Raw genomic sequence first — 14,192 nt, forward strand, 5'->3', positions numbered from 1 at the left:
TTGATAGTAAACAGATGTGATGTCATGTCACTATAAGAGTGAAAAGAAGGTCCACATTTAATGAGAACAGTTGTGAAAAATCAACAAAAGCAATGCAAAAAGAGAAGTGTAAGAATAAAGAGAAAACAGTTGACATTTAATTAAAAATATCAGCGCATTATAAATGGTATTCCTTTTTTAATACACTTTTTATTACATTTTTTGTATGTGTGTGATATTCACATTGTCATGTTTTGGAAAGTTCTGGTTATTTTCTAATTCTTTACTTATTTCTGTTGTTTCAGGTTCTCACTGGCTCACTCTCTGTTTAGACCAACACCAACAGTTTGCCTATACTTGTGTAAATGTTACAAATCCCAACTCAGACTCCCATCACTAGTCCAAACAGTGCATGTTTATAGTGAGTGTGAATATTGTACACACAGTGCATCCACTTGGAGGTTTGGGATTTTCAGTAGCGATGGTTTCTGAACCACTGTGTGTGTGTGTGGGGGGGCAGGAACTGAGTCCAGGAACTAAAACTAGAGCGAGGGTCCAGTGGTCACTGAAATTCAGGTGAAAATACCAAGTTCCTAAAAAGGTTCCTCGAAAAATCCCTGTAGTGTCAGAATCAGTGTGTTGGTGGCACGATGCAGTAACACCACACAGAATCAGTGTTCAGTGCATGTTTTCTGTTATTTTACATTCACTTGTATACATGATGGTGTTGGTTGTGTGTTGAAGAATGATGATCATAACTTTTTTAGATGTAGGGATTTCAACATGTAAAAATTTAAAAACTCGTCCAGTTTGATAACACAAGCTGCCAAAATAATTTAAAAAAAAACAAACTGTGTGAATAATAACAAAAAGATCAACTTCACCTTTAAAGGTGCAATTTGCTTTTTATGGGTAGGTTCATAGTTGGATATTACTGGGCTCAAGGACACGCAGGCACTTGCAGGAGAGTGATGTGACACAGTTTGCAGTGCTGGTTGTGCAACATTTTCTTGTTTGGCAGTTTTCGTAGGTAAAACATGCAAAGTAATGTAGCAATGTGGCTGCAACAGAGGAGAAGAAGAAGACTGGGATGTAGCAAACATAGATGTAAATAACACAGAATTTCTGTATAAAATCTGCTTTGCCAGTAGTTTATGAGGAAGGAAATGCAATCAACACATTTGACGTCAGTTATAGTATATAGTATAGTATCGCAATTCTTGTTTTCAGGAATTCTAAATGCAACTTTTGATTGTTCTCTACAGTATGTGCCACCTTTAAACTCTGAGGTTGAATCTTTAAATGAGACATATTATGCCCCCTCTCCACAAATTAAAATAGTTCTCAGGTGTCTTAAAGACATGTCTGTGACATGCTTTGGTCAAAATACCCCATGATCAAACATCACAGCTCTTTTTATACTCTCAAAACAGCCCTGTTCAGAATGACTGGTTTCAGTGCCTGTCCCTTTAAATGCAAATGAAGCCCCGTCCCACCCCTTCTACCGGTCCCAGGTAGGGGTGGGATTATGCAAATTCAAATCCTAGTTACATCACTGGAAGACAACTGAGGGAACAGCTCGTAAAACCACTTGGATTTCAATCTAGGGATTCTGCACATTACAGATATTTTTGTCAATTCTCACATTTAGGGGCGGAAGGCAAGACAAACACCCAAATATATTTTAAAGAGCCTTCAAAAAGTGATATTTCCATAATACAGTATGTCCCCTTTAACAGTTTTTTATGTGATTTACTTTGTCAATTTTTGTTTCCAGTGCGAGACCCAGTGTTGAAAGGGTGTTATTAGGCCTTGGTGATTCCAGTTTCTACAGACTCGCAGCAACTAGTTCCACATTTTGCTTGATGAAATCAATAAAATAGTAATGCTTTGAATGTATGGTGTATTTAAAAGCCACAGCTAAAGATCATCTGGTCACCAGCAGCGTATTTATAAAGGAAGGATATTTCCTTTCATAGATGAATATTAAATTGTGGACACACCGTAAGCTTTAAAATTACACGCCACTTAATTTAAAAGGCTTGTATTAAATTCCTTTCTGCGCTGACCCTGAATCAGCCACAAATGACTTTAGCGATCGTTTATGAGAGAAAAAAATTTTGCTTGTAAGGACTATGGGGAATACAAACGACCACTTACTATTGTGTTTTACATTAGCATATTAACACATTTCAATCTTAAGTGACTGGCGTGATGACAGATACCAGGAAAATAAGGTCGAGGGGGGAAAATAACGAGACAGATCCTTTCAGCAAAGATGCTTAATGACCCCTGTTCCAGCTCCAAGTCGTGCTCTCCACTGTTCCACATACAGAACTCTAAGACCTTTTCAATAAAACATGCGTCTCTGAAACATTTACAACTCGTGTGTTTCCTGAAATGATGAATCCAAAACATCTTTGATGTTCGAGAGAAATGTACATGAAACTTAATGTTTTAATTCTGTGTAAGCCCCCAGTTACAAATGACTTATATTCTGGCAAAAAGGATCCATGCTGCAGCAGGAGGGGAGGGAGGAGCGGGCCAGTGCCTTGTTGTCGAGCAGCATATTTTATTCTCTCTCCCAGAGGTTTAGAAGAGCTCTTACACTCTGGAGTTTTAGCAGAGGTCACAAGGTTATTATATAAACAATTCACATTGAGGCCCTCAAGCACCCAGAGGGAATGTTTAATGCAATGCTCACAATTCTGCAATGTTATAATGCTCAAGACGCAGACATGTGTCCAATTTTAACCACGCTGCATTATCTCTCAGTCTTCACTTTTTTTTTCTCTTTTTTTTCTTCTTTCGGCTGTTTTGTCGAGGCAGCTGAAAATCATGCTTAATTAATTTGGTCAGCTGCCTTGGATAAACTACATTGATGACATCAATTAGATTCTAATGAAAACAGATAAAAGCCATGGAAAGCAAATGGAATTTCTGAACAGAACTCATCAAAGTCTTAGCATTGGAACAAATTCCCATTACGTCTCATAAAAGCCTTTAATTTGCAAAGCTCATGTTTGGTTTGGTACTTAGAAGTACATGGTCAAATGATTCAGTCTTAAGTCTTGTGCCGAGAGAAGCCAAATCAGAATTTAATTTGGCACGTAACTCCTTATCCTGTCTGAAACATGTGGTTGGACGCAATCCTTGGATTAACGCGGACTTTAGAACTACAAATTTGGCTTGTTTCTCCTCTTCTGGCAGAACAAACACCTTGTGTAACCCGTTTGTAACACAACACTTACATTTTCAATCTCAGAGGGGGGGCACACACACACACACACACGCGCTTACTCCAGATTAGTACTTCTTAGTTAACCAAATTGCTGCAATTATGTGTGTCAATCCACTGACGCTGGATGACGGCGCTCCGTTTCGTTCTCTTTAACTCTTTGTCCGTCTATTGTAAACGCTGCCAGCTGTGACAGACGTCTGTGAATTGCTTTCACAGGTTCACACTGATCGGATGCATCATAATCTGTCCTGAAAAATCAATGTGGTCCTGCTGCATATTGATATAACAACCTGACATTGTTGCACAATCACGTGCACTTTCTCCACACATCAAAACAATACTGCCCATTCAGCTCCATTCATGTGTTTATACAACATTAAGCGTGAATCTACTGTCAGTGCATCTTTTGCACTCTTCATTGTTTACATATGCGTGTGTGATTTGCATGTCGTTTTTAATTTATTTTATTGATTTTTATTAATTTTATTTCTGCACCCTGTGGTGCTACTTTTGAAAGTACAGATAACCTGATTAACAACAGTGGTTTATATTCATTAACGTTTGTGTGTAAATTCACCGCTGTCTGTTCTTTCAGATTGTGACAGTTTAGATGGAGAAAAAAGGGGAAGTATTTAATAAACTGTTTTTTTTTCTGTGTGTGTGTGTCCATCCTCAGCAGACTACCCTCCCCCTCCACCACCTGCTGAGGAGTCAACCGGTTTCCCATCATCCCCTGGTTCCTTCCCTCCACCGCCGATGAACTCGTACGACTATCAGGTGAGCGAGGCTTGAATTTCCTTGGATGTCAGTAACTCTCCAAGAGTCAGCACAGAAAGCAACAACAGCCCCGAGCTCTACTCTGGAGTTCATGTACCAACTCCAGCAAAACTGTCTGTCCATATAAGCTGCAGCCAACTGCAGAGACGTATACGGCTCCAGATGCTGCCTGGAGCCAGCCGTCCTGACTCAAGGAGCCACACACTTTTCTTTCTTTACTTCTGAGAGCTCTAATGCAGGAAGGATAGAAGACTGACACCTATTGGCCGAGTCTCGTCACTTTTCTTTGCTTTGCCGGTCAAAATACCCACAGGCATTTGGCCCTCCCAGGATATCTGGCCTCTGCGATCTGACTGACACTCTTAGCACTCGGCCTCTGCTGTGAAATCCTCCAAGTGCTTCACATTCCTTTGTTGAGTGTAAGCAGGAAGAAGAAAAATCTCTCTCCTCAAGTCCCTCATTTGATCTAACCAGTTTTCTATCCTAAATGAATGCCTCCTTTGTGAGTTTGGAGACAGAATGTTACATAATCTAAATAAGTTATACAATGCTGGTAAATTCAGCGCGCCTCCCACACAAACTTTGCACATAGACAGTATAAGACAGCACCCTTGGGATTTAGCGGTGTATCTCTGTTCATGTAGTGTTATGACCTCGATGTAAACTACAGACTCTCCCATAGATATGCAAATATTTCAAAGGTTCAGCGTAATGACGCTCACAGTCTCTCAATTCCCCGGCTTTGTGTGACCAGGGGAAAGTTGAGCTCAGCCAATCAACAGAGCTCGCTCTTGTAGAATAAGATCAGCGAACAGACACAGACAGAAAGAAACAGAGTTTACTCCTCATGATAAAATCTATTCAGCTCCAAGGAAATCATTCGATCCACGAGCTCCCACACACATAATTTCTCCCACTGTTCCTTTCATTAATTTACAGGTCATGTTTAAGTAAATTACATTGGCTAGGTTTTTACTAAGGACTCATCGGTCTCTCTTTATGAGACGGGGGTTAATTTCCTGAACTCAGGGTGTTGGCTAGTACTGAACACTGAGCTAAAACGTTCCACTTTGTCTGTTTAAATTTTTGGACCAAACCGTGTGGGATCATTCTTCTCTGTGCAAAGTCAGGAGAAGCCATAACTACACATCCTTTATCAGCTGGAGACACTCACACACCAACACTCTCCAAGGCTTCTGTAAAGTTTAATTAAAATCCTATAAAATGCAATAAAAATGTAATCAAGTTGTCTTGTTTTATAACATAAATAACACACGTTTTATGATGAGGGAATTAAAAAAAAAAACTGAATTCCTCTCATCCATTTCAAAATGCCTGTCTTTGTAAGTCATAGTTCTGCTCTGGCTGCAGCTTGTTTTTCATATTCAACCTGCTTTCTTAAAGTTATCAGATATTCTTAAATGAAAACAAGTGGGAGATTTGTGCATTTTTTCAATGCACCACACGTTCTGTGAATAGAAATATTTTGTTTATTTCGAAGTGATTAGAGTCGATGTCTGAGTGTGCAAACAAAGCAGTAACATTAAAACAGGTCAAATCCATCCAATGACCTTTAATGTGAAGGTCTCGGTCCTGATTTACTGGAAATATAACCTTTTATATTTTTTCTTCCTTTAATCAACAAGAGTGAAAGACAGCTTTCTATTTGACAATTGTACAATCCAGATTTAGGATTTACAATCCTACTTCATAAAGGGTAATTTCGTAAAGAAACTATTTAACCGACAGTGTTATTTGAGCCGTCGGTTTTCACCCTCTGATTTGAACCATAGGAAAGTTTCCTGAATGGCTGCCCTCACCTACGTACAGCTGGAGATATACCACAAATAAACTGTTAAAAGACACAGTGAGAAAAATAAATAACCTGTCTGCCGTGACAGTAGTGCTGTGCTGAAGGTTTGGTTTGGGTTCAGGGAAAAATCATGGTTTGGGTCAAAGGACCTTCAGTGTTAGAATAAGAAACACACAGTTACAGTTATAGTGTGATTATGGTCCTGCTGAAAAGGAACAGCCTTGACTATCAGGTTGAAGCGGGACTCAAACTGCAGTTTCAGCTGTCACTGACCCGTCCACCACCTGACCTCGCTCCTACACAGACTAAACTACACAACAGCAGCATCCGACTTCTTCCTTTGCTCCTGTCACAGCTGTGACATGGCTTTGACATCAGTTTGTTATTTGCTGATACAATCAAAGCAACAAACATTGTGGTTTTAAGAACCAAAAACCATTTAAAGTGTAGTTTACATCCTCTTTCGGGTTTGTCTCTGGAGCTCTAGTAACACAGGTCAGAGCCAATCAGAAGAGAGGAGGCTGTTTGCTGAGCTGTCAAATAAAAATATACAGTAGCAGATTTCGGGTGAAACTCTCGGGGCATTGGGGCGTAGTTGAGGGAAGTGACTGTTTCGCTTATGACATCACAAATTTAAAGAAACCTTGAGAGCTCAGTTTCTGAATACAGGGTGTGTGTATATTCTCTGTGGACTGAGGCTTTGATACTTACACACTATCAGTGTAGAAACAGGAGCTGATCTATAATCAACAAAGAAATTGAAAACTAAATTTTGTGCAAAAATGTTTTAAAACGTTTATCTCAAATTTCTGCTGCCGGAGATAATGAAGACAAGTGGAGATCTCTTAACGTTACAGTCTTTTCAGTCCACACTTCCTCTTTGTGTTATTACCCTTCCACCAATGCCAAGCACCACAACAGTCTGAAGACACACAAAGAGGGCTTGTTGTACTAAAAGGACGGCAGCGTTGGAAAATATCAGCTTGAAATGGGTAATTCAGACAACCCAAGTCAGGGTATTGTGTAAAGTCAGACTTAGAAAAATAACATAACATAAACCTCTTCTTTAAGGTAGATAAACAACTCAAAATTCCACTGGAACCTGAAAACAAGCTTATTTTTGTGCAGCACTTCTCTTAGTGTCGCTCCTTCTTTCACCATCTTCATTTTCATCTCAATAGTATTTTTGAGGCCTGAAATTAGATAAGAAATTAAGAGCCTAATTAGTTTTCAAAGTGCCCTACTGTTTTCATCTCTAACTTTTCTTCTCCCATCACAATGGCTGTGGAATCACCCTAGAAGTGAAGCTCGGTTCCTTAATACACCGCTGCTATCTTAATTACGTGTCCTGTAACCAGAGCAGAGGTCTGTGGCTGTAGGCACCGTTCAGAAAGAGGAATAGATATCAATCAAAATGTCTTTACATCTTCCTCTCTGTGCCTCGGAAGACAAATTATACATAGTGAATGAATAAATCAGTGACTAAATGGTATTTCCTCAGAAGAAATATTCTCCTGTCTTCATCGCTCTGACTGAGAGAGACGTCTGGAGTCTGACACCTTAATGCTGAGAGCTTTAGCAGGGGAGAGGGAGACAAAAGCAGTTAGCTCTCATCATGGCTGTTGTCCACATTATGAAGCCCTACACGGCAAAATCCAGCACGTCACGAAGACTGCAGTGTTTCCTTTCATCCTCCTCGTTATCACTGTTAAACAAGTTTGCCTGTTTTTCTTTTGTTGATTTGAGACAAGCCATTAGTGTTTTGCTTTGTTTACCCCTGCCCGTGATTGCCTTAGATGTTTTTAAGCAGCAGCTCGGCTCCAAATGGAGGCAAACCCCTCGCCTGTAATAGATTGTGACAGGTAATCCAAACACATAACATTAGAATAAGAAGCAGTCACTGATCCAGCCAACTCAAAAAGCCCCCGCAGGCAATTGCAAGAAGTCTTCTTGCAGTTGCAGCATAGTTCAGAAGACTAAAAATATATCTGTCATTCCACGGAGAAATTCCCGGGAATTCTGTAGAAAGCCGACTGCCACTAATGGTCAGATCATTTTAACTACTTTCCAGCTTTTTTGTGCAACAGCTTTGTTTTTTCTCTTTTGGAAGATTTTAGTGTCTCTTCATATGTTGGGGGCTGTGCTTTCTATGAGGTGGAAAAGGGGGAGATGAATAAATCAGTGAGGTCTCAGACAGCTGGAGTGATCCTGTTACTGGTACTTTAAAGCTTCCTCTGATAATAAACCAGTTAAAAAAAAATCAGAGCAATTGTTATCTTTTTACAACACATTCTTTTTAAAATATGGAGAAAAATATCAGACTTTTCATTTTAAAGAATTGACCCTTTTTTATTTGAAATGTTGGTGGATGAGATGGTGATGAATAATGCATGAAGAATGAGATACTGTAAATCCAAGTGCAGTGAAAAGCAGGAGGTGAATAGTGCACGGCGTTATGAAAGTTGTCTCTCAGACAATACATCACTTCTTATTTCTCACTGTGTTTCTCTCGGAGGAAAGTCTCTGCTATTGATGTGTGGCTTTCAAACAGATTGTCTGAGGTCAAGGTGAAACATGAACTTAGACGCTGTAATCCAAGGTGTAAGAAGTATGAAAAAAACATCTCAGTGGCAGAATAACTCGTCATTGATGAAGATCTGTGCTTAACTTTAGAGAGCAGCTGGTGAAGGTAACCAAGTGTTGTTGTTATAGACTGTTTGGGTTTAAGTTCACCCGCTGGTTAACTTTGCTGTTTTGCACCTTTTGCCATGCTTGCCGACAGATGAAAGGACCGGAGAAGACGCTGGAGGAGAGACGCTCCAGTCTGGATGCTGAGATCGACTCCCTCACCAGCATCCTGGCAGACCTGGAGAGCAGCTCGCCCTACAAGCCACGGACCGCCCAGGTATGACAGCAGCACCGCTTTACACCTGTGTGCACACAAAAATACACTGGTCCTGAGTGGAGGGGAAATAACAGGATAACCTTCAGTGTGTCACAGTGATGTCATCAGGTTTAACAGATGATTGTGTTACAACCTGATGTCTGAGGAAGGTCTGATGACTGAGATGGCTCTAGGTGGATGTATAATTTGTTTATTGTTGAACTGGTTGTGTATTTAAATGAGTATTCAGATGTATTTAAATACAAAGTCAGATTTTTAAAATAAATGATAAACACTTCGGTTTATAGTTGCTATTCCAGGCACTCCAGGATGCCTCACAGTTAAAGATAAGATAGCAAGTATGAGGCATAAATACAAAATAAATTAGAACAAATATAATTGCATGAAATAAATACAATTCCATTGAACGTGTGTGCTTTGGGAAAATATAAGATAATCAATATTACACACGTCTCTTGGGAGGTTGTTGCCAGAGTGGAGGGACAGCATTGAAGCTCTTGTCAGGCAAATTCTGATCTGGATATATAGGTTGTTAAAAGCACTGATATTTTCTATCCTCCAATTAATATAACTTATTGTTATTTTCTTAATTTGCTGTCCTCTGGTCTTGTAAAGACAATCTTTACATATTTAGAAATATATGTAATAAAGATTTCAAATAGAAATACAGTACAAACAGTAAGCCCAACATTATTCAAGATGAAAACAGGGTCCAGTTGTCATTAGAGTTGAAATGACCCAAAAATCCCAAATTATCCTAAGCAAATATCGGAAAAAATGAAAACATAACAGTGTATGACCCTCATTAATCAGGATGTTGTGACCAGCCTGAGCCTGGACTAAACTACCTTTATTCATAAATAAGCCTTTGATAAACCTTTAATCATTTCAAATGCAGCCTCCCATACATTTGCTTCTTGATTAATATTTCTCTACAGTTACTATATATTATGTTGAATACAGGCCCTTTAGTCCTAACAGTATTTTTGTCCTTTTTCTTTTACACTGTTGTTGAGGTAGTTTTGGTGAAAGGCTCTGAGTGCCTCTTTACTGTTGTAAAAGCAAGACAGCTTCGAGTGTACAGAGTATGAAAACCGCTTTAACCATCGCACACGATTGGAAAGAGATGATTTACTGACCCATATGTTGCATCTTTTTCAAAATGTTTTCACAAAAATGAGTCTTGACCTATATCATTAGTTTATATCAGAGGATATTAAGAGTAACTTCAAAAAGTCAAAGCCTTGGGCAGTTCACTAAATTGTTTGACACACAATAAATGTAGGACAGGCGGATAAAAAAACTCTAACCAATTGTGTTTGGAGTGGGAAGGCTCAGAGGGGCTTTTAACACCATGCAGATCATGTCTCTAGTGAGATATTCGAGCAATAATGTAATACCTGAAAGGGATTTCTCTGTGACAGAGACGTGGCTGCACCGCCATCAGCAGCGCACTATAGTTAAATTTAACTTAGGTGTCATAGAGTGTTTATTCTATAGGTTTACTGTGTCACTAGCATGTACGCATGTCGCCTGTTTTATTTATCAAAGGATGCACACATTAGACTGAAATAAGGGTTAGGAGGATCAATAATTGACAGATCATTTCATTTAGCTGCAGATAAGTGTGTGTGCCTTGTTGGTGCAGAGCAGAAAGTGACGTTTAAGTGCACTCAAGAAAAACAGACTTTTAGAGCAACTCTGTGAACCCACTTTAAATTCACATATCAATGTTTGTGGAAAATGACACTTTTCAGAAGTTGGAAGATAAACAAAGTTGTGTTCACGAGCAGTCTGGGAAATGTGGTGTTTTCTGGTGAAGCATGCACTTCGACAAAGACAAACAAAGGACTGATAGTTCCAAGTTCCCACGTCCTTTGGTTTAGGGACTCCTGGTTTTCTGGTCAGAGGAAGTTTAAACTGACGAGTTGCACACAAAGTGAAAATTATTGCACCACACAGAGGAAACGTGGTGGACACACAGCGACAGGCAGCGAAGCCTGTGGTTCTGAAATGATACACATTAGAGACAATAAGAAAAATATGACTTGATGATTTCTAGTGTTGTGATGCTTCAGTCTGACACTGTGATAATAACATGAGGTTAAGAGCTCATAAAGTTTGTTGAAGTGTCTCTATCAAGTAGAGGTTTTGTTGTGCAGGTGTGACCCACAGAGTGTGTACTGAACTGTAACTCTACAGGTGTCACGTGGTCCTGGTTGGAGTCCAACATGGCTCTTTGATACATATGTTGTTTTCCTGTTAATCTATCTTCAGTTGTTATACTTGTATGTAAGGACATGGCCTCTAGTTACTATGACTTCATTCACTGTCAATGTTACAAGATCTTAACTTTTCACCCCTGTCGAGACCTGTTTACATTCAGAGCCAACGCACTACAGGAACATCTGTTTCCTTTATTTCATTCTGTCTTGTAGACACATGCAAACAAGTATCTCTATCCATACTGAGGCCCCACATACAGTACGTATGGTCTATAAGGGCAAACGTTTTTTTTAGGATGTGGAGCGACCAGCTGCTGAAGTGCATTTTTTTTCCTAAATAAAATATAGTGTGAGTGCATACCTTTGTTGGGGGGTAAAAACATGTGCAGTGTATATTAGTGCAGGAGTCTGAAAGCTCTTGTCAACATGACTTGAAAAATTGATGTGCACCTGTACAGCTCAGTGAGAGCCCAGCTTGCGAATGAGCGGGTGAGCAGTCGTACTAACTAATGTATGGCTGTCGTGGTGGTTTTACCTGTTCAGGGTCAAAGTGGCTGCGCCTTTATTTTTACTATAACCTGCCGCAAGCTCCTGGAGTTATGAGTGAGAAGCTACACCACCTGTGTCTCAGCAGAGTACACATACATGCCATGGCATGCATTAATCATGAAAGGTTATGTATCAGACATTTTGTTGACTTAACCCTGTTTTCCCAGCAAGCATCTCTGCACTATCATGATGCCCTTTTGCTGTTTCTGTGTCTCCTCTCTGAGCTTTTTGCACATGGAAAAGACTCTGCTTTCTATTTAATTGTTTATATTTCAGTATCAGAGGAGCATACACACACACACACACACACACACACACACACACACACACACACACACACACACACACACACTGTTACTCTCTCGTCAGCTGATGCTGATTCTAGCTGATTAACTCAGGTTGACCTTTTCCTCCACCCAGCTGTTCTTGTCATTCTGTGCTTGCTTTCTTTCTATGCATTATTCTGCAGTGTAACACTGCTTTTTATGTGTGTGTGTGTGTGTGTGTGTGTGTGTGTGTGTGTGTGTGTGTGTGCGATGCTCTAGGTTTCAGACTCCAGCATTGGCACAACTGCTGCACAGTAATCTTCCACTTGTATAAGCAAAGAGTAACGAGTGCTCTTGATTTACAGCTTTCTGCGCACAAGCAATTACAGAGCCAGCTCTCCAAAATCAATAGGCCACCCAGCACTCTCCCGCTGAGGCTTCTGGGAGAGGAATCTTCCTCCCGACCTTAAATTTGGAATCAGCGAGGGGACCTTATGTGTGCTCGCCTCTCAGACGAAATTGAAATGGACGTTGCTGCTCATTCATAAAAAATCTAAGTAGCATTCCTGCAAACATTCAGCCGGCACTGATGCTTCCCAGACATCAAAACAATTTTGTTTGCTTTAGTTGGTATTCTCTGTGGCATAACAGTGGGTAATGAAATGTGATCATTATATAATTCCCATTTGTTCTCTCTCCACTTCCATCTTAGATGTCATTTGTTGTTTGACACAGTTAACTAAGTTTCTGTTACAGTTTGTTTGCTTCATCCTGCGAGAGCGGAAATTAAGACAGACCTGATAATAGTGTTTGACTCTTTATTCTGTTGGACATCTTTTCTGTGTTTGACTATTATTACGCTGAATGTCACACAACTTACTTGACATTTGTAATATTTTTTTTCAGTTTTATCATTGCTTGCTGTTAAAAGGTGAATCAGTGATTTATTAAAATCTTTTTTTGGCATTTAATTCAACTTTTACATTTAAGAACATGGTACTTAGTTTGTTAAAAATGTCTGTCTATGTACCACAGTGCTGTTTGAGTCACATGAAGGCAACAGAAGGTCAGCAGACATGGTTAAAAAATACAAAAGAAATATCTGGTTGACTGTTGAAACTAGTTGTGAAACTATTGTTCTCTTTTCAGATGTGTCATTGAGTGTGAACCTGAAAAATGAAAATGACCTTTTTGGTGCTGGAAAGGCAGCTTGTTTTTATAGCTCAACATGACATCATCCTGCCAGTCAAATACATGCAAAACCTTTGAGACAAAAGATGGAATGATTGGTGCCTTGATCCTTCCCATGGTCATCCTCGTCCTGTCTCAGTGTTTTCTGCTTTGGCATCTCATGTGTGTTTATCACATGAATGTGACTGGACCATCAGACCCTCAAACACCTTTACCTTTAAATCTGGACCTGATTAGAAATAAGCTCAGGGTTAGGTTTATCGTTTGGAGAGCTGTCCCCTGCATATTTCCATTTAAACATCCTGCCATCTGATGCAATAACTCTTGTTGTCTTTAATTTAAAGTCTTAACTATTCGAGGAAACACAAAAGAGCATGTTCATGCTACACCCTCCAAGTGTGCAGCGCTGCAATCTGAGCCCGACCAGCCCCACTAATGTGCAGCGTAGGCCTGTCTAAGCACATCAGATCTGTTGTGGGTGAGTTAACAAGGAGGCCCAGATGAGTGTCAAAATAGTGCGCTCATCAAGCGCTAGAGCAACTTTGGAGGAGGCTGCAGAGGCTTCAACTGCTGTGACCTCTACTTCACACTGACCCTTCCTGTGTTTCTAGTAATCAAATGAATCAGCGTCCCTCCCACTGAGATCCTACAGCATCCAGTTCGCGCGGCACTCTGTGCGTTGTCAAAAAGAATTGAATATCAGGGTGTTTTTATCCTTGCGCGTTCAGTTGTTTGCCTCTGGGTCATAATTAACAACATGAAAACTGAGTGTGGCCATCAGAACAGAAGTTACCACTGGATGGTATAATCAGACCTCAACATATGAATGTGTGCCACAGCCTCTGAATCCTGAATCCACACGAGCTCTCTCACATCAGATTGATTAAGTGTATTTTATTCTGAAAACATCTTTTGTATTCAGCTCCTTCCAAGATGCAGATTGATAGTTTTGGCCGACTGCTCGTAGCAGGTGGCTGAAAATTAGCAATTAAGTTCTGGTAATATGCACACGTAGAAACACAAAGAGAATACGAGATGACGAGTAAACAGTGTCAGCTTTCCCAGTCTCCCTCTCTCCACATATGGTGCACAACATACTGTATGTAAGTTGTGTTCAGACTCATCACCTGATTTACAGGACTTTAAACACAACAGAAACATCAGACCCACAACTTGTTGTTTCAGTCTTTTAATGATTTATTATGTTGGCAACTAAAACAGTCAACAATTTGTTTATCATGTGAAT

General features: G+C 39.9%; 1 protein-coding gene across 4 annotated transcripts in view; it reads left to right on the forward strand.

The window, feature by feature from the left end:
• lpp (LIM domain containing preferred translocation partner in lipoma) overlaps nt 1-14,192 on the forward strand; it is a 138,630-nt gene that overhangs the window by 62,618 nt on the left and 61,820 nt on the right. For 2 of the 4 annotated variants that reach the window (XM_085773646.1, XM_085773647.1), the window contains 2 exons: nt 3,900-3,997; nt 8,593-8,715. In XM_085773646.1, coding sequence (XP_085629772.1) covers nt 3,900-3,997; nt 8,593-8,715 — 221 coding nt within the window. Of the gene's footprint in view, nt 1-3,896; nt 3,998-8,592; nt 8,716-14,192 lie in introns of all 4 variants that reach the window. The other 2 variants (XM_085773644.1, XM_085773645.1) reach the window with 1 other exon arrangement.

This window comes from Trachurus japonicus, chromosome 4 (genome assembly GCF_045865225.1).
Source record: "Trachurus japonicus isolate A0001 chromosome 4, Traja_1.0".
Taxonomy (NCBI): domain Eukaryota; kingdom Metazoa; phylum Chordata; class Actinopteri; order Carangiformes; family Carangidae; genus Trachurus; species Trachurus japonicus.